Source organism: Ochotona princeps, chromosome 1 (assembly GCF_030435755.1).
Source record: "Ochotona princeps isolate mOchPri1 chromosome 1, mOchPri1.hap1, whole genome shotgun sequence".
Classification (NCBI taxonomy): Eukaryota; Metazoa; Chordata; class Mammalia; order Lagomorpha; family Ochotonidae; genus Ochotona; species Ochotona princeps.
In genome coordinates this window covers 61,486,797-61,510,459 of record NC_080832.1, presented here as the reverse complement: position 1 = coordinate 61,510,459, position 23,663 = coordinate 61,486,797, and the positions used below count along the sequence as shown (strand labels likewise).

General features: G+C 45.5%; 1 protein-coding gene across 1 annotated transcript in view; it reads right to left on the bottom strand.

The window, feature by feature from the left end:
* Positions 1–23,663, bottom strand: part of FAXC (failed axon connections homolog, metaxin like GST domain containing) — a 63,145-nt gene that overhangs the window by 22,310 nt on the left and 17,172 nt on the right. The window contains exons 3-4 of the mRNA XM_004580362.2: positions 19,241–19,437; positions 10,206–10,429 (exon numbers count right to left, since the gene is read on the bottom strand). Of these exons, the coding sequence (XP_004580419.2) occupies positions 10,206–10,429; positions 19,241–19,437 (421 nt within the window). The remainder of the gene's footprint in view (positions 1–10,205; positions 10,430–19,240; positions 19,438–23,663) is intronic.

The following is a 23,663-nucleotide window of genomic DNA, read 5'->3' as shown; positions in this document are numbered from 1 at the left end:
CCCTTTTATTTAATCCCTGCTCAGTTTTCATTCCAGGAAGCAGCTAGACATTCTCATAATTTTCTATAATATTCTCAGAAGGAACTCTCAAGAAATATTTTTCCTCCTCTTAAAGCAACTATTTCAACATCTGCTCCACTGACCACCAATAACAATCACCCAGTTTCTTCCTCCCAACCTTCTCTTTCCCAACCCTTAGAATTCCCTGGGGATGAGGTTGTACCTATTTTTCTGCATTTCAGGGCTCAGATTACTGCACCTGAGCACATTCCAAGCTCCAGTCACTCAAACATGCATGGTCAGATTTTGTAATTTTTGGAAACCTGGATGAAGGATTTACACCCAAGAGGAAAAAACTCCACTAATGAAATCCAGATAAGGAAAGAACTCAGGAGAAGCAAATGCCTACTCAACTTAATGTAATTTCATTTTTAAGTATTTATTTTTATTGGAAATGCAGATTTAGAGAAGGAGCGACAGAGAAAGATCTTCCATCGCTTCCATTCCCCAAATGGTCTCAACAGCTGGAGCTAAGCCAATCCACAGATAGGATGCCAAGAGCCTCCTCCCGGTCTCCCATGTGGGTGCAGGGTCCCAAGGATTTCAGCCATCCTCTGCTACTTTCCTAGGCCACAAACAGGAACCTGGATTGGAAGTGGAGCAACCAGGACACAAACCAGCACCTATATAGGATCCCAGTGGTTGCAAGGTGAGGATTTAACCACTAGGCCATTGTGCCAGGCCCAATTATTCCCTTTCTTTACCCAATAAAGGCAATCTGATAGGCCCCAGATTCTGGCTAATGAAACAACAGATCCAGAGAACTCTACAATGCACTAAAATTTTAGTTTGGATTCTTTTTATAAGGAGCATATCCTGTTTTAAGACAGCAACACAGTAATGGATTCTAGGAAGGTTTGTGTTTTTCCATCAGGGCCAAGGAGATTGGCTCTGCAAGCGGACACCACAGTCTGGAAGGACTGTTCTTCCCCTTTTATTGAATCCAAACTTATCCTTAGTTGGAAAGTTGTTCAGGACCTTGGATTCCAACATTTAAACAAACACCCAAAACTAGTAAAGATCTTCAACTACCAGGACTGCCTAGAATACGCCCAGGGGAATAAGCCTTATTCAAATTAGCTTTGTAAACACAGGTTCTTTCAGAGCAAATCAAATTGCCATCCACTTCATCGTTGAATATGGGAACCCAACACTTTCTCAAATAATACCCTTTCAGCATGCTGGACACCAACTCAGTTCTGTGTGAGATTTTTTTTCTTTTCAAGGCCAGCACTGAATCTGTCTCCTACTCTGGACCTGATTCCCCTGCTGAATGCTCTTGGCCACGTGCCCTGACCACACTACTGCTTCCCCAGTGCTCACAACTTTCTCCAAGATCCCTTATCCAGAAGAAACCAAGTTGGAATGGATCCCACTTTGTTCATAGCCAAGAAGAAAAATCTGCTAGAATCAGAATGGGTAATAAGTCCCCTAGGAGACTGAAAGATAAGATTCCACTTCTTGAATATGTAAAACCTTTAATCTAAATAGACAGAGAGCTGGTACCTGCCATACAACCAGCAGAAGAAGCAGTACTCTCTGCTCTGATACCTGGCTTCATTCTTCATAGCTCAGTTTCAGCTGAAAAAAGTGCCTACTGTGCTTAATAGGACTACTATGTTACATTACTTATTAATGACTATATAACAAATTACCTCCAAAGTCAGCAGTTCAAAATAACACATCATCTCACACTTTATGGGTCAAGACTCGGGAAGGTTTGCTGAATGCCCTGGCTTGGAGTCTCTTACAGACTGCAGGCAAGACAGTGGTCAAGACTATAGTTATTGCAAGGGTAGACTCCAGGCAATCTGCTTCCAAATCTGCTCCTATGACTGCTAGCACACCTCAGGCACTCACTGGCTCTCGACCTGGGATACTGACTTCTTTTCACATGACCTCTGCTTAAAGCAACTCACTGTAGAACTGTGAGAATAATCAACTGAGGGGACACTTAAGACTGTAGCCTAACTCTTTTCAGTAATCCCAAGGCTTTCTCCCATTACCCTCAGTTGGAACACACCTGTACGGCCGCTGTGCTGCTCCCAGCTAAGGCCCGCAGCCAACCATAAACATAACCTGGGCATTTTTATGAAGTTATCGGCATACTATTAAACAGAGCTGGAAATGCAGATATTAAAATAGCATAATCCCAAGCTCTCTTTGAGTTAAGAGACAAGACACTTTAAAATAAAATTTCAGGCCTGGCATGGTGGCCTAGTGGTTAAAGTCCTCGAGGCGGCTCCACTTCCCATCCAGCTCCCTGCTTGTGGCCTGGGAAAGCAGTCGAGGATGGCCCAAAGACTTGGGACACTGCACCCATGTGGGAGACCTGGAGGAAGTTCCTGGCTCCTGGCTTCAGCTCAGCACAGCACTGGCTGTTGCGGTTACTTGGGGAGTTAATCATGGGACAAAAGACCTTCCTTTCTGTATATCTGATTTTGTAATAAAAATAAAATAAATCTTTTAAAAAAACAAAATTTCAATGTTCAGGTGCCAGCACAATGGCTTTACAGGCTAATCCTCTACCTTGCAGTGCTGACATTCCCTATGGGTGCTGGCTTGTGTCCTGCTGCTCCACTTCCCATCCAGCTCCCTGTTTTATGGCCTGGAAAAACAGAGGACAGCCCAGGTCCTAGGGATCCTGAACTCCTTTGGTTTCCCAAAAGAAGCTCCTGACTCCTGGCTTCAGATCGGCTCACTTCCAGCCATTGCCACCATTTAGGGAGTGAACTAGCAGACAGAAGATCTTTCTCTGTCTCCCCTTCTCTCTGTAAATCTGCCTTTCCAATAAAAATAAATCTTCTAAAGGAAAAAAGATCACATGGGAAAATTTTCCATATCCTCAGACATTGCTTGGGGCTAGGGAACTGAGCACCACTACACAGTAAGCTTCTTGGAGTGATCCTTCTCACTCTTTGCTTCCTAATGGCTTAGCGTGGCATTTGCAAACGTTAAGACTCAGGTTTCTGGCCCAGTGCTCAACCACCAGGTAGGCTGCCAGTGTTCCACATCAGAGGGCCTGGGCTCCATTCTCAGCCTGGGCTTCTGAGTCCAGCTTCTTGCTGACGTGTGCCTGGCAGTGAGAGCAAAACCAACACGGGAAGCCGAGGCCTGAGTTCCCTGCTCTCAGCTTTGGCCACTGCGGACATTTGGGAAGCGAGCCAATGAACAGGAGCACTGTTTTTCTGTCCTTCAAATCAATACATTTTAAATTAACTAAGTTCCAAGTTATTAACATTTAAATGATCAATTTGCTGGTTAGCCTGTTGTCTATGTAAAAATACTGTTTAACCTGCTCACCTACTTTGGATTTCAATTCACCCTTACAGAAGCAAATTGTGAATTTGGTGTTTCACTTTCTCCCTATAGACGGTTCATCTCATCCTGTTAATTAAAAATCCTTTAACTGTCCCAGGTTGTCTTAAAAACCAGATTCCACCAGATTCCAACCTCCCTATACCACTACACAAGGCTTAGTTAGCTTTTCAGAGACTCCTCTGAGGTAATGGCCATTGCTTTCAGTGTGACTGTGACCACAGAACTGATGCAATTAATTCAGGTGCGTGATAGGGAGTCCGAACTGTATCACCTATTCCAAATGTTTAGCCAGGAACCCCAACATGATTTATTAAATTCATGCATCCTTTCTCCAGTGATAAAGGCCACCTTTCTGAGACACTGCATCTCTGCTCCAGGGCCTGTCTCCGGGGATCCCACAGTTGCCACAGATGTACCTGAGTCTCCTCACTCCTCCAGTCTTCCTCAGCTTCGTGAATGGCCACTTCAGCCACTAAGTTGCCAGGTCCAGTACTTGACTGCCCCTTGCCTCTGCCCTTTCTGTTTCTACCCCACAAGTACACCTACACCCACATATCAAGTCACTGCATTTTGTCAAATTTATTTCTAAACTACAGCTCTAATCCATCCTGTTCAGCCTCCTCATGAAGCAAAGAACTGATGCTGTTCAAGGAGCAGATTTGGGGAAGTCAAAGGAACTCGGCAGAGGGATGGTGTGTGTTGTGGAAAAGGTAAAAAGAAATGAGTGCAATTATGTGTTGGCCTACGTAGAGATCTTGGAAAGGAAGAAAGTCGCATTGCAGACCCCTTTACTACTATGGCATACCAAAAGTAGAGAGAGTTGGTCTCAAAGAGCTTTGGAGCTAAAGAAAGGGACTGGGCTTTTGTGGGAAATAGAATGTAGATGTGGCAGCAACAGCACTCTCTGGGGAGTGTGCCATAAGTTGCTGCCAAACGCTTGCTATGGTTTTGTACCTCCTGTCTTGTGGTTCTCAAATTTCTCCCAGTCACAATTCAAGATTGCAATTTGAATGCTTTTGCAAAGCATCCTTCATAAAGTTTAGCAGAGCTAACTATTACTTAAAAAAAAAAAAAATTAAGGTAACCATTGCTGGTGTGCATGGCCAGGGGTTGGGTGGGGGTTAGGGACATAGCAGATGGGGTTGAAACTGGGCCTTGAGTCTCTTCGTTAGTCATCACTAACCCTAAGGGGTTGAGGTTGGGGCAATGATCTTTAAAATTATGTGTGTTGGAACTAGAGTTGATTCATATGTTAAGTCATTGATTTGCGATACCAGCAACCCTTTTGGGAGCTAGTGCTGTGTCCCAGCTGCTTCACTTCTAATTTAGCTCTCTGTTAATGTGCCTTGGAGAGTAGCACCGAAGAGCCCAAGAGCTTGGTCCTCTATGCCCATGTGGGAGACCTAGATGCAGCTTCTGGCTCCTGGCTTTAACCTGGCCCTTGTGGCTATTTTGGCAGTGAACCAGCACATGAAAGATCTTTCTCCACCTCTGTCTTCCTTTCTCTCGGTAACTCCATATGTCAAATAAATAAATCTTTGGGGAAAAAACTTTGTGTTTATCTTATAATGACAAGATGGAACTGACATACTAACAAAACTTAATGCCTCCTCATTTAATTGCACTCCCACAGGCTCTAGGTGTTGACAGAGCAATTACCTCATGGGAAAATTGGGTAGATAACTGATAAAGAAGTAACTGGGAGATATAATCACTTGGAGAGAATAATAAAAAATACAATTTCAGGTTTAACTGCGTGCATGGTGGTCAAAAACTAATGAAGGGGTGAAGAAAAGAACAAACTAATAACAGGGCTTGTCGAGCAGATAAACTTGTGAATGTATTTAACTGATAGGATCAGATGCAGTAATCAACTCTCCATGTACCCCCTACAATCTCCTGTCAAAGAATAACATGCTTGTCAGCCACTTTACCATGGTGGAAACAAAACTCAGGTTGAAGGATGACTCATTTGACATTTGTCAAAAACATACACACTGAAACACCTCCCACTGTTAGGGGCTTGAGTGTTGGTAATGAGCAAACTGGACACATCCCTGAGCTACCAGAACTGCCCCCCTGAGGGAGACAATACTGGTAAACATTTATAAAATTCTACCACTTGGCAGTAGGTGTTTAGCGAGGCAATTAAGACGCCGTCTGGAATGGCTGTATCCTGAACCTGGGACATGCAGTTCAGAACAGGAGTCCTAGTTCGTCTGCTTCCAATCCAACCTTCCGCTAATGCACATCCCAGGAAGCAGCTCATGCTGGCTGTTATTTGGGTCTCTTCACCTAAACTGGAGATTTGGATTAAGTTCAGGGCCCCTGACTTCCCTCTGCTGGTTATGGCCATCAACTGTTGCTTTCCCAGGTACACAAACAGGGAGCTGGATTAGAAATAGAGTAGCTAGGACACAAACTGGAGCCCATATGGGATGCCAGTGTAGCAGGCAGCAGCTTAATGTGTTATACCACAGTACCAATCTGGTGCCTCCGTTTCTTACTGTGGTAAGTCACTTGACCTTTCTGTGCCTCAGTTTCCTTATCTGTCACAAGCTGGTGTACTTTGACTTCACACTGGATTCTAACAACCAGCCAAGGAACTCTGTGCTAACACAGGACAACAAAGTTTGTTTTCATTCTCTTATTTTCTATCTGCTTTACGATTGTATCTGTGGACTTAGGATTAATCACAGAACAAAAATACCTAAAAGGCAGAAGCCAGAGGATTTTTGTCTGATAAAACTTACATCAGTTTTCCTGACACTAAATGAGTCACCCAGTATATTTATTTAAGGATATAATGAAACAGAAAATAAAAAATGATTTAAAATACGCAGAAAATGTTGAAAAAATGTGTACCAAAATAGTAACTGTGGTTAGCAACAGGGTACAGAATGACAGTGATTGAAATTGAAATTGCAACCAATAAGAGCAAATTTTTTTTAAAGATTTATTTTATTTTTATTACAAAGTCAGATATACTGAGAGGAGGAGAAATAGAGAGGAAGTGGAGCCGCCGGGATTAGAACCAGTGGCCATATGGGATCAAGGCGAGGACCTTAGCCACCAGGCCATGCTGCCAAGCCCAATAAGAGCAAATTTTAAAATCACAATAAAGGCTTTTGCTAATAAAGTTACAAAGGCTGTGAAAATGTGAATGATAAAATATAACAGAACCAGTCTTCTTGCCAGTTCCTCTCACAAGTACCTTACAGAAAATGTCACATGTAATCCTCACACTCTGTAATGTAGACTGATGGAGCAGTGCCCTCTTTCCTCGGGGGATGTGTTCTACAACTCCCAGGGGATGCTGAACCCTACCTATACTACGTGTTTTGTATACTTAGAAGCCTGTAAGAAAACTTAGTTTATAAACTAGGCACAACCATCAGGTTCTACAGACCCCAGCAACCTCAATTTATCATGCTTGGAATTTTCACATTTCCACTTAAAAAAAACACTTCACAGTCTATTCCTAGTACATCGGAATTACAGTCTACTACACAATTACTTAAAAAGTTCATGGAAAATGCTGAGGGCTGGATAGTTGAGCTGGTTACATGGAACTAGCCTTTAATACCTTGACATGTATGGGAGCCGAATGGGAGGTGGGACAGACTGGACTAGTCTGCTACACATACTGGCAAACCAGGGGTAGGGGGCGGGCCTGGTAGGGGTTATTGTGGGTCGCTCCAACTAGGCTGCAGCTCCCACTGGTTTATGTGAGGGCCAAGTGTGTGCTGGGCAGACCCAGGCTGGACTGCAACACCCATTGGTTCCAGTGGAAGACAAGGCAGGAAACAGAACCAACCCAGCAATTGCAACCACCAGCTGATTGTGGTGATGGACTGTGCCGGGCCCTGTGCTTGCTAGTACATACAAGAATCTGTTCTGGGAACACCTCAGACAAAGTTTCTTTGGCCCAAATTGCCGGACTCAGAACCCTGACCATGAGAAGGCAGAGGACAGAACAAGTCAACCACCTCAGCTATATTTTGGCAGTGAAAATCTGGGCAAACAGACTCTATGAAGGACTATGTCAATCAGTGGATTCTTCAACGACCTCATCATGCTTGGAGTGGAGAGACTGGCAGCAATTCAGAATTGTTGAACTATCAAAACCACTTCAGCAAGACCCTCAGAGCATACTCCACATCAGGGACCTGAGGTGGGTGGGAAACTGGGTGGGGCTTCTCCCTCAATACCCCCGTTTACCTCAGATACATGAAGGAAACAATATGGAAATAATAGTCTTACCCATTTTCCTTGAACCTTTTTACCCTAGTTAACTATGTAAAGATTGTCAAAAATATAATTAAAAAAATTGAAAAAGTTTTTTTTAAAAATTCATGGAAAATGCAATTAAAAGACAAATCTTGGTGCAGCATATTTGAAATCTGCATAGTTTTGTCACAAATCCACATTTTCCATGAAGTTTTTGAAGATGCCCATATGTTTCTGCTTTGAGGCCATTCGTAAGTACAATAGACATTACCTGCACACAAGCTCTGAGATTCTGTGCCAGTTGTCTGAGAACCAAGAGGGACTACTAAATGATCAATGGGTGGATAGGGTATATGGCATGGATAACGCTGGACTAACGGCTCACTCCCATCCCAGGACAGAACTGCAGTGTGAGATCCCATCACACTGCACAGAACGACACAGTTAGAACTTAGGAACTCTGGTCATTTTCCATTTAATATTTTCAAAGTTTAACTGACCACAAATAACTGAAATTGTGGAAAATGGGAGCGTAGATAATGGGGGCACTTTTGTACTTTCAAGTACTCTGCCATCTATTTCTCTCCACTTCTTGAAAGTTGAGGATAAAGTATTGTCTACATCAGAGGTTCCAGAAACCCTGTCAGGAACCAGGACCAGCAATCTGGGCCCCTGGGCTCTCAAAAGAAACGTCCCAGAAAAGCCATGATCACCCTTCTCTGCTCAAAATCCACCTCTGCTGAACGGTTAAAGATGAGCAGCGCTTTCCTGACTGAATCTCCGCCAAATCAATGGGGCCCTGAGCTGGCAAAGAAAAGAAAAAAGCCAGGAACAGACGTAGTCACTGTTAAGGCAGAAATAATCCAGCCATCAGTATGGTTTCTGAGGTCAAGAGTCTGTAGTTGTTTCCAAAGGAGCAAGGTAAACTTGAAGCAAACTGCACTCATATCTATGCCAAGCAGCTCCACCTGCTCTCAGTGAAGCAAAACAATAGATGGGGGAGGGGTGATAATATCAGTTTTGCAAATGAGACAGAGCTTCTGAGGTTTAGTGAGCATCCAAACCCCTACAGACCATAACTCTACAGCAAAGCTTGTGGAGAGCTAGATGTGATTCAAGGGCTGCCTCTTGCAGCCCGGGGTTTAAGGAAAGACTCCAGAGCTAGCAAATGCTGGAGTGCAGAACAGAAAGATGCCAGCCAGTCAATCAACTCTGCAAGGGACGGGCCACACCCAGCCCAGGCTTCTGTTCCTAGGGCAACAGATGGATTCCAAAAAGCAAATGCCCAGCTTCCTTCCTATTAACAATATTTGATAAGTAATTTGTTTTATATAAAAGGTAAGAGACAGAGAGCTGTCTCATCCACTTGCTTACTCCCCGCATGCCTGCAGCAGCTAGAAGCTGGCCACGCCAAAGCCAGGAGTGGGAGCAAAGTGCTTGGGCCCTCTCCCAGGGTGGGAAGGAAAGGGTGAGTCAAGAAATGAATGCCACTTGGGGAGGAACTGTGAAATCCACCTTCAACAGACACCTGAGATGACCCCTGAAGTGCAAGGCTGTGTGACTCAATCACAGAGAGCTTTCAGCCCTGTACATCAGCTGTTCCTCCAAGAGACGGCATTATTTCCCACCCACGTGGCCCTGAATTAAAATTGTATATTGATGGGCCCCGCGGCGTGGCCTAGCGGCTGAGGTCCTCACCTTGAAGGCCCCGGGATCCCATATGGACGCCGGTTCTAGTCCCGGCAGCTCCACTTCCCATCCAGCTCCCTGCTTGTGGCCTGGGAAGGCGGTCGAGGACGGCCCAAGGCTTTGGGACCCTGCACCCGCGTGGGAGACCCGGAGGAGGTTCCTGGTCCCGGCATCGGATTGGCATGTACCGGCCCGTTGCGGCTCACTTGGGGAGTGAAACATCGGATGGAAGATCTTCCTCTCTGTCTCTCCTCCTCTCTGTATATCCGGCTTTCCAATAATAATAAAATCTTTTAAAAAAAAAATTGTATATTGAACTAGCAGAGCCGCACTGGATGAAACAGAGCCAGGTCATCCCGGCCACCTCCAGTCAGTCAGGTGACCAGGAGTGCATCTCCTCTTCAGCAGCCAGAGTGAAAATCTGGTAGTAAGAAGAGGAACAAAAACACCAACAGGAAGTGGTGCAAATACGATACATGTTATGTGTGCACACACAAACCAGTTAAGATTACCACTGTCAGCAGGTGTTTCAAGTTTGACCTGATGCCCGTGGGCACATAGTCAAACCTGCTGAGCATTTTTGTTCCAAAGCAGCTTTTCAACCCTGACCTGTTTATAAACAGAACCATTGAGTGCTCAGAATCAAGCCAGCCTCACTTCTACCCAGGCACTGACTCTGAAGTATGCTCTACGATCTCTGCACATGGGGCCTCACTACCCTTACGCTGTCATACACCTGCCAGTGATTCCCAAAGGCACATGCTCCTGAAAATTAGAGAATCTGGCTCCATCATGGGGCTGCCATCTACATCAACTAAATAAACACAGTGAGTAAACCAGCAGTGTCTGACCAAGCATGCAAGAAGTCAGGTTATAAAACAGAACAGAAGGCAATGGTACATTACCCAACAGCCCTGCCAAGGCCCGCATGTCCTTCTCCATCAGCATGTAAATCTCCTCCTCTGAGAAGCGGCCAATGCCGTGGCCGTGCATCTCACGCTTGACAATTCCTTTTGTTATGTGGCACACGACCCACCTCAGCAGGTTACTCAAGGGACCGCCACTGCTAAAGGAGAGCATCTTTCGGGTCTCGTTGAGGTTGTCCACCCACTGGCAATAAGCTAACGTCCTGGAATTGTGCGGAAACAAGTTACTACAGTGCATGGGACACATGCAAATATCAGCGCATGGAGGCACTCTGTAGAGAGAAGTTCAGAATGGAGCACACATTGTGGAGGAACTGAGCATGTGCAGCTTCTACACAGGGCACTCGGCGTGGCAGGAACACAGGCTCCAGGCGCTGCCTAGACTCACCAGCCTGTGAGAGAAATGGGGGGGGGGGAAGAAATCCAGAGAACAATGCTGCACCTTCCGACTCCCCCAAACCACTCCTGATCCCACCCCCAGACCCCTCCCTTCTTCCTCCCAGGGCCAAGCCTTTGCTTTCCCTTATGCAATTACACAGAAAATAAAAGCTCACTTTGAAAGTCTTTTAGTGAACACAGTGAGCATCTACGGGGGTACAGGGCAGGTGGCATTAGTGACTGAGGTGCCAGCATCTGCCTTTCCCAGGCAAAATGGTGGCCCCAGGAGTGGGGGGGACTTCAGAAAGCTCGCAGACAAAAACAATCAAAGTCAAGTGAATTTGGATGCAAAAAAACAATTAGAAAGCCATGCACATTCTTTTTCATAATACCTATTTCCCATGAAATTTTTGTGCTGAGTTATTTCTTTATATTATCGCTCTATGCATTTTATATTTTACAACATAAAAGGTACTTTAAAAGGAATTTTTTCTTGATAGAAAATTTGAGCGTAATGTCTATTATAAGTTACAGAAATTATAAATACTATGCCAATGATTCATTCTCCAGCAAACACAACTTTCTACCTTAGTTTGTTCCCAGGGATTGTAAGCATACAATAGGAGCTTGGCTGAAGCGCCTTCCCCACCCGGGCGCTGCTTGCAGTAAACTCCCACCCAGATGCTCCCCCGTGCCATGTGCAGTGAAGTGGCCACACTCTGTTCACACCGCCTGACGGCCCCAACACCCAGACCTTCACTGGTGTTGTTTAACCTCTGCAAGTGCCAGAATGCTTTTATGGCCAATCGTAGACAGTAACTTGTATTAGGGTTCCCTACGAAAAGCCAAGGAGAGTATTGCAGTAAAAATACATACAGCTTTTCTTCATAATTATAAAAAACAAACTTATTGGCAGTCACCGCTACAGCAGTACTCGTTGATAGACCGGGGATGAGCAGAACTTCCCTCAAAAAACCAGAAGAGTGAAAAATACTTTTAGGAAAAACAAAAGGGGGTAGTATAGCTACCATGATATGCTCTTTTTCATATTAAGGGGGGGGGGGGAGGTGACAATTTTACACTCCAATATTTTTAGAATTTCCTCTGAAGAATGAAAACAAGAAAGCAACAGAGTTCTTTAAAAATTCTGAAGCATTACTAATTGGGACTGAAAAGTCCTGCCCCTGGCTTTATTGCAGCCATAACTCATTATTACTGGCATACCAGAATGCCCACAAATCTTTTCAAGATCTTTGCCTAATTCTGTTTGTCTCTCAAAATAAAGTATTGAGGAGTCACAGAATAAATTTCATGATGCCTAAAGCATACAATCATAGCATTCAATGGACCTTTCGTATAAACATCTTACATTTATTGTAAATTCTACATATGCACAAAAATTAGATGCTTTTCTAGTGCTCTTATTTCTATAACTATGGTAATTAAGGTGGCAGTTTTCACAAACTGTTAGCATAATTCAGCTCTCTGATTCTAAAGTGTGCTACAATCTTCAATTATTCTTTAAGTCGGTGATCTGAAAATAAACCCCAGTCATCCTAAATTCAGTCTGACCACCTAAGAGTACTGAGAAGCACCTAATATGCAAAAATGAGGAATGTGTGCGTCTACACTGACAGGTTGACTTGAAGAAAGTTCTCTCCAGGCATTGCACAGGTTTTCTCCTCAGAGCAGAAGTTCCACACAGGGGAGAGGGAGAGGACATCCCCAGCAAGAACACAGGGGGCTAGCTGACTGCCAAGGACTTTAACAAGAGTGGTCAGGCACATGATGCAAAGGAGGATGCTTCTAACAAATGAGGCTTGAGGGGTAAGCAAGGATCAGTTCAGGACCGGCCTCAGCACAAGCAGCTGAACTTTACTCCAAAAGCAAACGCTAAGCACTTGGAGGGTCTATGCAGACAGGAAACATAACCAGCCTTGTGGTAAGGTGAAGGAGGGGCTGAAAGTCAGAGAAATTGTTGGTAGAAGGGTTGTTTCCAAAAAGACCACAGCAAGACAAGACAGAGAATGATGCACTGGCTAAGTCAACAGTGGACAGGATGCTAAATAAGGAAAACACAAGAGAACCATGAGATACATGAAGTCACCTGATCACTGGATAGAAGAATTGTGCATAAGGATACATGGGATATTTTCTAGCTTGATGGCCTGAGTGGATGATAACAACATTAATCAACACTGGATTACACAAGGTAGAACAGATCTGACCTTGAAAGATGAGGTAATGTGTTGCATTTGAAGGTCCCACAGAACCCCCAAGAGATGTAGAGGGTGGGGAACTCACAGAATAGGGATAGACTCAAGATAGAGAGCTAGTGGGCAGGAGCACGTTGGTGGTCATTTTAAAGCTCTGAGAGACCATGGGGACCTAAGTGAGTTTCTAAGATGAGGAGGAGTGTCAGGGAAACCATGCTCAGGGTAAGTCAGAAGATGAGAGGGGGCAGTTTGGAGAGAAGAAGGCACAGCTCATTCTCTGAGATGAAGGGAGGGAAGGTGCTGCAAGGGTTGCAAGGGCTACAGAGTTTTAAAGCTCCTGCTTAATAATGTCAATGACTTTTGTAGAATGACTAACATGTATAAAGGCACATGCAAAAGGTGAGGATATAGCAATGAGCAGAATTTTTTGGAGTGGCAGGTGGTAGGAAGACGCACCTGTTCCAGGCTATATCATTTGGCATGGAGAAGATCACATGGGTGCAACAGTGTAAGGTTCTCTATCCACACTGAATATTAGGCCAGAAAAAGGAACATGGGGTTCATCTGAAATCTTGTGGTTACACATAACCTTAGAAATTCTTCCTTTTTCCTGCCCTATTTTCTCTTCCTCTCTTGCCTAATGTCAAGGAAGAGATGCAACTAAGGGTAACACAGGCTCTTTTCAGACACCAGCTTGCTGAATATGCGCACTTTAAATACCGAAGAAAACAAATGCATTGTCAATTCCTGCTACCAGGAGAAGATCATATTATACTTGTCTCCATATCATTATAACCATGATCTACCTCCTCTCACAACAAAATTCCACAAAACTCCACCCACCCTCATCACCCCACGGAAGTGATTCTCTGCCACGCCAACAATCACTTCCTTGCAGCAACACCCAAGGGCCTTTGTTTAGCTTCCTTGCACTCTCTGCAGCGTCTGACACTGTCGGCCTCCTCCTTGGAGCTTTCTCCTAGCTTACCTGTCCACTGTTTCTCTTTCCACAATCCCCAGGGCTATTCTCTCCTGACTTTTGCCGTCACATCGCCTATCTTCTCTATTGTCTGTTATTGGTCCTATTTCCAACCATTGCCTACCATGCCCCCAGCACCAGCCAAACCAGTGGGCTATTCATGCTTCTCCAACACTCCTAGAAAATGCAATCATCCACGTGATGGTATCTCAAGGGAGGTGAGAAGTGAGCCTAGAGAGCCCTCTTGCTTCTGTTGCCAGGACACAGTGAGGAAATGACCATGAACCACCAAGCAGGTTCTTACTAGACGTGGAGCCTTGACCTTGGACTTTCCAGCCTCCAGAACTGAGAGAAACAGAAGCTATCAAGTTGGCAATGTTATGGTAGCCTCGATGGACAAAAGCCCTCATCCGGGGCTGTGTTCTTGCCTCTAAACCTTTGCAGATGTTATACTTCCTGCCTGGACATCCTGACCTTCCCCTCCCACCTGCTGTTTCACAGCTCCAACTGTGACACCACCTTGAGTCCACTGTGCCACCAGCTACTGAGAAGCCCTTTCTCCAGCAGTTGGCCTCGTAGTCTGTTCTTCAAGCTCTCCCCAGTGATGACCAACACAAAGGCTGGATGTCTGCCTTCAAGCTGTGAGCCACTTGATAGCGACACTGTACCTGGCCACCAGTCACCCTTCCTTAAGTTTGATGAAAGCGTGAATTATTGATCAAAGAAAACAAAAAGGCTTTGCTCTGAGCCTACTACTGCCTAGCAGTGGTTTCTGAAGAATAATATAAACTTATATGGAAAAATGGAGGGAAGGATATGCTAAGAAGGATGGAGAAGGAGCCATCATTCCCTTCCCACTGGGAAGGGGCTCACTGTAAAAAGAATGAGCTTCTATTAACTGGAAAGGATAGGAAGGGCCAATTTGGAAAGTAGAATAAGTTAAGCCATTAAGTTATCATTTTCAAAATCTATTTCAGGAAGTTAAAATACTGATCTTCATTATGGTAATAAACATTTGTGATAACTCCTACAAAAAATGTTTCTAAAAACTGTCTTAGGGAACATTGTGGCACAGAGGGTTAAATTCCCCTGTGATACTGGTATCCTATGGGTATAACAGTGTCAGTTCGAACTTTTGAGGCTCTGCTTCAAATCCAGCTCCTTGTTAATAATGTGTCCTGGAAAGCAGCAGAAGATGGCCCAAATACCCGGATGGAGTTCCAAGACCAGGCTTTTGTCTGGCATAATCCTGTTCCAGGCATTTACAGAATGAAGCAGCAAATGGAAGACTCTCTCTCTCTCTCTTTTCAAATAAGTGTTTTCTAAAAACATAAAGCACAACTATCAAGATGTAAAAGGGAGTCCCCTGACTTTCTGAAAAGATTTTCTTGGGTAAGCCATTTTACAAAGCACCCTACTGGGGCCAGCCTGCAGTGCCAGAATCCTATATGGATGCTGGTTTGAGTCCCAGTTGTCTGACTTCCAATCCAGCTCCCTGTTAAAGCACTGTGAGCAATGGAAGATGGTCCATGCTACTGGGAATCTGGTCCCAGGATTTGAACTGGCCAAGTTGCAGCCACAGTGGCCATTTGGAGAGTGTGCTAGCAGATAAAAAATCTCTCTACCTGTGTTTCTCCAGCTTTCTCTGTAAATCTGCCTTTCAAATAAAAACAAATGAATCTTTAACAATAAAAACAATAAAGGCACCCTACATCCCCCACTCACTGAAGCTACATAAAAAGCCAGGCATAAAATTTTAAAATCATGGTCAACCTATGAATGAATTGGAATTCATTACATTGGCATTTGTATGTATAGTCCTGCCGTGGAGCCCTACACAGAGATGTCAAACACTTCAGAAGTTATCTGATGTCCACTAGGGGGCAGAATAACACACTTAAAGAAGCTATAAAGTGTATAAAAATCAATTTCATTCCAGTAATTTAACTCCATGTCTCAGGCATCCCTTTATATCAGCTACCAGCTTCTCGGAATTGGATCTATCTTGGGCGTTCAGTACAACATAGGGAATAAGAGAAACAGCCATCTTCCTCTTCAATAACAGCTTTTATAATGCAAGTGGGACATAACTGCATAGATTCAAGCACACACACACACACAAATCCATTGTACATCTGAGTGTTCTTACTTTGGACAGACCTAATACAGAACCTCAGAATTACGTGATGTTACATAACAAAGATGCTGCCTATCATAAGGGATTTTCTGAACGTCATACCTGAAATGAAAGTGTCTTTAAGGCTGAGCAAACAAACATAACCGAAAACAGCAGATCATCAAGCAAGCGAGTCAACGACAGGCTTGCTGCATTTCCACGTCTGTGAGTGCAGACAGAGCTAGCAGCTCACTGATGGTCACAACAGAACAAGATGGCCTGCTTGTAATTTTCCTCCATCTTGTAGCCACTTCTTGAGGGCCCAGCGTCCAGGGTGACACATTTGGTGTGTGGATTCTGAGACCAGAAGAGATGAAGGAGGGGATAGATAGGAGGCGAGAGCTGGAGATTCAGCCTGAGCGTGCTTTCCTGCAGGTAGGAGCAGGGGTCTTTTCTTCTTGGGATTTAGAGCTCTTGGGAAAGTTTCTTCAGGCATTCCCCAAAGCAGGAACCTAGCCAAAGGTTTGAGAAATTTAAAATAGCCAGAAAGATGGCCAGCACAGTGGCACTGTAGGGTAAGCTTCGTTCTGTGGTGTTGGCATCCATATGGGCACTGGCTCAAGCTCCAGTTGTTCCACTTCCAGCTCCCTGCTAATGGCCTGGGAGGGCAGTAAAGCAAAGCCCAAAACCTTGACCTCTGCACCTGCATGGGTGACTTAAGAGGCTCCTGGCTCCTGGTTTTGGACCAGTTCAGCTACGGCTGTTGCAGGCCATTTGGGGAGTGAACCAGCAGATGGAAGATCTTTCTCTCTCTCTCTCTCTCTCTCTCTCTCTCTCTCTCTCTCTCTCTCTCTCCATGTAATTCTGACTTTCAAGTAAAAATAAAATAAATCTTGGGCCCAGTGCAAGAGCTTGACAGCCTAACCCAACACCTCCAAGTGCCAGGATCCCATATGAGTGCTGGTTTGTGTCCCAGCTGCTCCACTTCCCATCCAGCTCCCTGCTTGTGGCCTGAGAAAGTAGTGGAACATGGCCCAATGCCTTAGGACCCTGTACCCAAATGAGACTGGGAGCAAGCTCCTGGCTCCTGGTTTCAGATTGGCTCAGCTCTGGCCATTGAGGCCATTTGGGAAATAAATCAGCAAATGGAAGAGCTTTCTCTCTGTGTATCTCCTTCTCTTCGTAAACCTGCCTTTCCAATAAAAAACAAATCTTTAAAAATAAAACAAATCTTTACCAAAAAAAAAAAAAGTCTTCTAAAGAGAGAGAGAAAGCTTTTCTTTAAAGAAAAACCCAGAGAAGCTTTTCCTTCTCCTACTAAGGCCTACGCATGCCAATTTCAAACCTCACTGGTCATTTGTATCTCAGTCAAGACATTCCCTCCAACCTTCACTGTTTCTTCCTCAAACCATTTGTAGGCACAAGTAAAAGAAACAGATGAGCCAACTAAAGCATCTTTCGTAGTTAGAAAGTAAATTCAAGAAACAAAGCCATGCTTACAAGAGTCTCCTTAAGACCCAAGCCACTCGCTAAGCGCTTGAGGGCTCACAGTCTATAATATAAATACAAATTGTCCCTGATCAGTTTTGCACCTGTCGGTTCTCCTCCTACCTTACCCCCACCCACTCTCTGCTCCCCTTGGCACCTCAGATGGTGAAAGGAAAGGAGATGGGAGGGCATGAGATGACCTTCCGCAAGGCACTAAACTGATAGAGATCACAGTCCAGAGCCAACAGCAGTGCCATGGGTGGCTGGAAATTCTGCTGGATTAAAAACTTTCTAACCAGAACATATATTTTCTCAACCACACTACAGACATGAGTTCAACCCAACTGAGTAGCACAACTGTGGGCTTCTCAGTTGCCTATTACAGAGTAATAGTTCTCTGCGTCCACGGGCCTTCAGTCACCCCACAGGGGCACGCACACAGCTGCTTCTTTTGTCATTGTAACTGCTGCAGAGCCAGGCTGAAGCCTGGCACGTGGGATGCTTCCCACTTTTCCCAGAAGTCAGCACACCACATGCAGTCACGCACTTTTGTATTCTTGGCAAGGACAGCCTCACCAAGATAACCAGGAAAGAACCCAGATTTGTTCCTGGAACACTGTATGATTTCATCCTCACTGACCAGTACCTTGTCTCCACCCTCTCTCAAGGTCCTTCCTTGCTTCACTCGTCCTTCGCTTCTGAGGTAAGGCTCAGCTCAGCCCTGGAGTAAAACAGGCAAGGCCCAAGGGTGGGAATAAAACAAGAAAAGCAGAAGGCCACTTCAAGTCTAAGAGAAGGGAGCAGCAAGTCATTGAGAGAGTAATAGATTAAGCAGGAAGATGATGATGAGGAGGAGAAGGATCTGAGTGCATCCCCAGGAGGGAGGTTAGCATCCGACAAGGGAAGAACCACAAATGCCAAAAGGTGGGCTAAACAATCCTTGACTAAGTCATTGGAACAACACAGAAAGATACAGAAACTCCTGATTAAAACCAAACCAACAAAAAAAACTGGTAAAAGAAAAGAACAAAAGCCACAAGAAAAAATGAGTTTGGAAAGTACTAGAGAGAATATAGCCGCTTAATTTATGTGGTGTCGCAGGCAGCTCACGGCCACAAGAAGCAGAATGTCACAGCTTGAGGGATGTTCCCAACCAGAGGAACACAAACCAGGGCCGGGCATTGGAGAGCAGTGCACATTGCTTCTGGAACAGAGAAAAGACTCCGGATATGGATAGAAAACTGACAGCAGCCTTGCAAAGGATTCGCAGTGTACTTCACCGAAGGACCCTGGCTCCACTTGGCCTTCCATTCCCTCCACTGGCTGTGTGATGTAGTATTACTCTCACTCAGCGATTTGTGTTGGTCGAGAGCCCTGAGTCTAACCAACTGCAATGTCCGCCCTCACCTCGGGGAAGTCCAGTCCAGATAAAGGGTGGGCAAACTACAGCCCACCGATTAAGATGTTTACACATTTTAAATGGATGGAGGGAAAATATCAGAAAAAAAGAGGAATAAGTTGCATAAAATGAAATGCAAGCCCCAGTGACCAGAATAAAGCTTCATTGGAACATTCATCCTTCATTGCGCATGGCTGAAGGCTGTTTCTGCGATAGCAATTGGCAGAACTGCAACAACAAAAAACCTGCAAAAAGATTCAAGTGTGTATTCACCCATTGTCTAGTGACTTATCTGACCCTACCTCAGTCAACTTCTCCTGAACTGTCACCAGAAGGCATGTGACAAAGTGGGAAGGGCTTCCAAAAGATGACCCAGCATCTGGGGCTTACTCTGAGAGGACGGGGGGGGGGGGGCGGGCGCACCCGGAAGGGACTCACCAGTAGAAGTGTTCCTCCACCATCTTGGTCACAGCTCTGGAGATGGCTCTCTCATGAGGGCCAAGGTTCTTGTTGAGATTCACTCCAAGTTTCTCTTCCAGAAAGTCAATTATGAATTCAGTGCCAGAAACTTTCTCATTGTTATATTCAATCCAAGGCATTTTTCCTTGAGTAGAGAGCTTTCCACCAAAATAGTTCTGAGTATACATTGAAAGAAGACAAAAGCAAGGTTGTATTAAATTATCAGTCTATGATTAATAGAAACATGCACCCACCCTCACCTCCGACAGCAATTGCACTCTTAGAGGGATTGAACTCAGCACGTCAAACACTTTAACATAAAAATGCTGACTCTGGGGGAAAGCCTGATTTCCTCATCTCTCTTTACTCCCATCGATTCTATCAGGCTCTGGCTTATTATGGGTTCAGACCTTATTTACTATCTATATGCCCATGCTAGATCTTTCCAGTATCTCTGAGGCCCTGGACCCCCAAATGAGGGAAGGATGGGAATCACAAATTTTATAGATACTTAAAATAAACAATGACTTTTGCTTTCCATCATATAAAAAGTAAAGACCTTAACTATATTGACAGAGGGCATTCTAATGGCTTTATTTGCTATCATTATTATTATTATATTTATATTTTTATTGGAAAGGAAGATTTACAGAGAAGAGACAGAAAGATATTCCATCCATTTATTCACTCTCCAATGAGTTGCAATGGCTGCAGTGGCCGGAGCTGAGCCAAGCCAAAGCCAGGAGCCAGGAACTTTCTCCAGATTTCTCACATGGGTACAGAGTCCCAAGGCTTTGGGCCGTCCTCGACTGCTTTCCGAAGCCACAAGCAGGGAACTGGACAGGAAGTGGAGCTGCCTGGATTAGAACCGGCACCCATATGGGATCCCAGCACATTCAAGGTAGACACATTAGCCGCTAGACTACTGTGCTGGGCCCAGAGATCAGCTTATCTTAAACCAGGAGCCAGGAGCTGCTTCTCGGTCTACTATGTGGGTGCAGGGGCCCAAGACTTTGTGCCATCCTCTTCTGCTTTTCCAGGCCACAAGCAAGGAGCTGGATGGGAAGTGAAACAGCTAGGACACGAACCAGGATCCATATGGGATCCTGACACTTAAAAGGGAAGGATTAGCCATTTGAGCTACTGCACCAGGCCTCAGTCTAATGATTTTCATTCCATGTGTTCATTCACTTTATCCTCTAGATAAATTAGACTCCAAAATTGATGTTAAAACAGAATCAAATTTCCATAGTCTATGCATCCCCAATTAACTGAATTAAGACTCTTCCTTACTGCTTCCTTTAGGGTGAGTACACTGAGGCGGGGGAAGTCTCCGGGACTGGGTGGGTCCAGGGCCCACCCACCGCCCTCATTGGGCAGTGGACGGGATTGGGGTGGGGCGCAACCTTGGGCCTGCGGGTTTAAACTTCAGCAGCCAGGAGGCTGCTGTGGGCTGCAGGAGGGAGCATCTAGTTCGGATCCCGATCCCAGCAACCATGTGCTCATGGTGAGCTGGGCCTGGGTGGCCACTGTGCCATTTGGCGCCAGGCTGTGCCTGCTGGCCACCCGGCTGGGGAGCTCTGGGGTATTGGTTGTCTGAATTGTTGCTTAGGTAGCTCCAGGCTGCCCGCACTGTTTTTGGGATCTGAGTCATAAAGATTCCCAATGCCAGTGACTCTTCCTTTGAAGAACTTCTAATCACTTAAAAATGCTGAGCTGTGAAATTGGTAATGGAATGGAATGTACTGGGCAGGACTGAGCAAACCTTAGCCTACAAGCAAAACTAGAAACCAGCATGGAGCACAGATCATACTGAGCTAGGCTCTTGCACCTACTGGTCCTCAGAGCAACCACGGGCAGGTGCGTGATTTATGGCTAGGAACAGGCCCAAATGGGGAGGTAAGGGGACACCCTAACTGGGTTGAGGTTCCCACCAAGGGGTGCGTGTGCTGGAATGGGGGCTGCGTTCTATCTAGGAAACAGTCATAGTCACCCAAGGCACTAGTGTGAACTGGGATTGGATGCACCAGGCCAGTTCAGATCCCAACACCATCTGGTGTCCTGGAGAACCAGGGTAGATGTGGGACTGACTAGGCTAGGTCTCAACCCCCTACTAAGTCATGTGTGAGCTGTATGTGGGTACGGACGAGCCATGGCTGGGCTGAAACATCCAACAACAAGAACCAGAATGGGGTGAAAGCCAGCCAGGAAAAGCCACTGTTCCTGCTAGGACAGGAGGTGAACTGAATAGGGCTGGCTCAAGGACCCCCTGATATGTGCAAAATCTGACATTGGGAGGGGTTCTGATGGAGGAGCCTGGGCAACTCCTCTGGCAGGACACAGTCCCTGCAGGTTAGCGCAAGAAGCAAAATAAGGAAACAGCCCAGAATAGGCCATGGAAAGTTTCCCACTGGCATATATTCGGCATGGGTCAGGGGCAGACCAGGCTGAATCAGTTCATGTCATCCACTGGTAAATCCGAGCACCAGAACAGAGTGTGGATCAGGCCGGGACTGCTCGCGACAAAACCAGTGCACACTATGGAACGCTAGGGTGAGGTTGCCTGTACTGGATTTGACTGCAGCACCCAACCAGCACACGTGAGATCCAGGAAGGGAGGGGCAGAGCCGGCAAGGGGATTAAGGGGCTGGTCCCCTCGCCAGACAGCTACTCCCACTGGAGAACGTGGGCTGGGATGGGGACCAGACTAAGCAAGGCTGCAATACCTGTGCGCTGCATGTGGACTAGATCAGGGAAAAGCCAGGCTGGGCTGATTATTCCTACTGGTGCAAGCATAAATTAGAGTGGGTGAGGGATGTTTGGGCTTAGCCGCAGCATCAGCTGGCACCGGGGACTAATTCTGTCAAGTCAAACCACAGAACCACCTAAAGAGTGCATAAACCGGGATTGAGAGAGACCTGGGCGGGAAATAGTGGGCTCTTCCCTCTTGGGTCACTACTCCCGCAGGAGGGCATGAAAACCAGGACGGGGGCTGGGATGGCTAGACAGAGAGGCACTCAACAACATCCGTGAGGGCTGGATGGTTGAGTTGGTTAGATGGAACTAAGCTTTAATACCCATTGACAAGTACAAGAGCCAAATGGGATGGGGGACAGACTGGTCTACTGCTACATGTACTGGCAAACCAGGGTAGGGGGCAGGACTGGTGGGGGTTACTGTGGGTCGCCCCGACTAGGCTGCAGCTCCCACTGGTTGATGTAAGGGCCAAGTATGTGCTGGACAGAACCAGACTGGACTGCACCACCCATTGGTTCCAGTGGAAGTCGGGACTGAAAACAGAACCAACCCAGCAATTGAAACCACCAGCTGATCGTGGTGATGGACTGTGCCATGCCCTGTGCTTTCTAGAACATACAAGAATCGAGTCTGGGAATACCTCAAAGTTTCTTTCTCGCCAATCGAACTGCTGGACTCAGAACTCTAACCAAGAAAAGACAGAAGACAGAACAGGTCAATCATTCATCTCAGCTGTATATTGTTGGCAGCGAAATATGGGGCGAATGGAGAATTTGTGATGGACCATATTAATCAGTGGACGACCTCATCGAGCGAAACTGGCAGCGATTCATAACTGGAGAACTATTAAAACCACTTGAGCAAATATCTCAGAGCATGACCCACATCCGGGACTTGGGGTGGGCGGGAAGCCGGGTGAGGCTTCTCCCTCAATATTCCCCTTTACCTCGGATACATGATGGAAACAATATGGACATAATAGTATTACTCACTTCCCTATACCCCCGAACCTTTTTTTTTAACCGTAATTAACTATGTAACCATTGTCAATAACACCACAATAAAATAAATTTAAAAAACAAACAAACTCAACTCTTCCTTGTATTTCCTATATGTAGATCATTCATATTCTTAGATAATGGCAAATGCTTGCTCATATGGAGGAAATAGAATTCTCAAGTACTGGGCCCAGTGCGGTAACCTAGCAGCTAACTCGCCTTGCATGCACTGGGATCCCATATGAGCACTGGTTCGTGTCCCGACACCCCTGCCTCCCATCCAGCTCCCTGCTTGTGGGCTGGGAAAGCAGTGGATGACGATCCAAAGCCTTGGGACCCTGCACCTATGTGGGAGACCCAGAAGAAGCTTCTGGTTCCTGGCTTCAAATCAGCTCAGCTCCGACCATTGCGGTCTCTTGAGGAATTAATCAACGGACAAGAAGAGCTTCCTTTCTGTCTCTCCATTTCGATATATCTGTCTTTCCAATAAAAATAAAATAAATCTTTAAAAAAATGCTCAGGCACTTATAGTGGAGATGTAAAATGAGTCATGTTAAAATCATGCAACAGCTTCGTAAACAGTAAATATACACCTGCTTTCTAATCAAGACATTTCACTCCTATTTACCAAAAAGGAAATAAAGGAT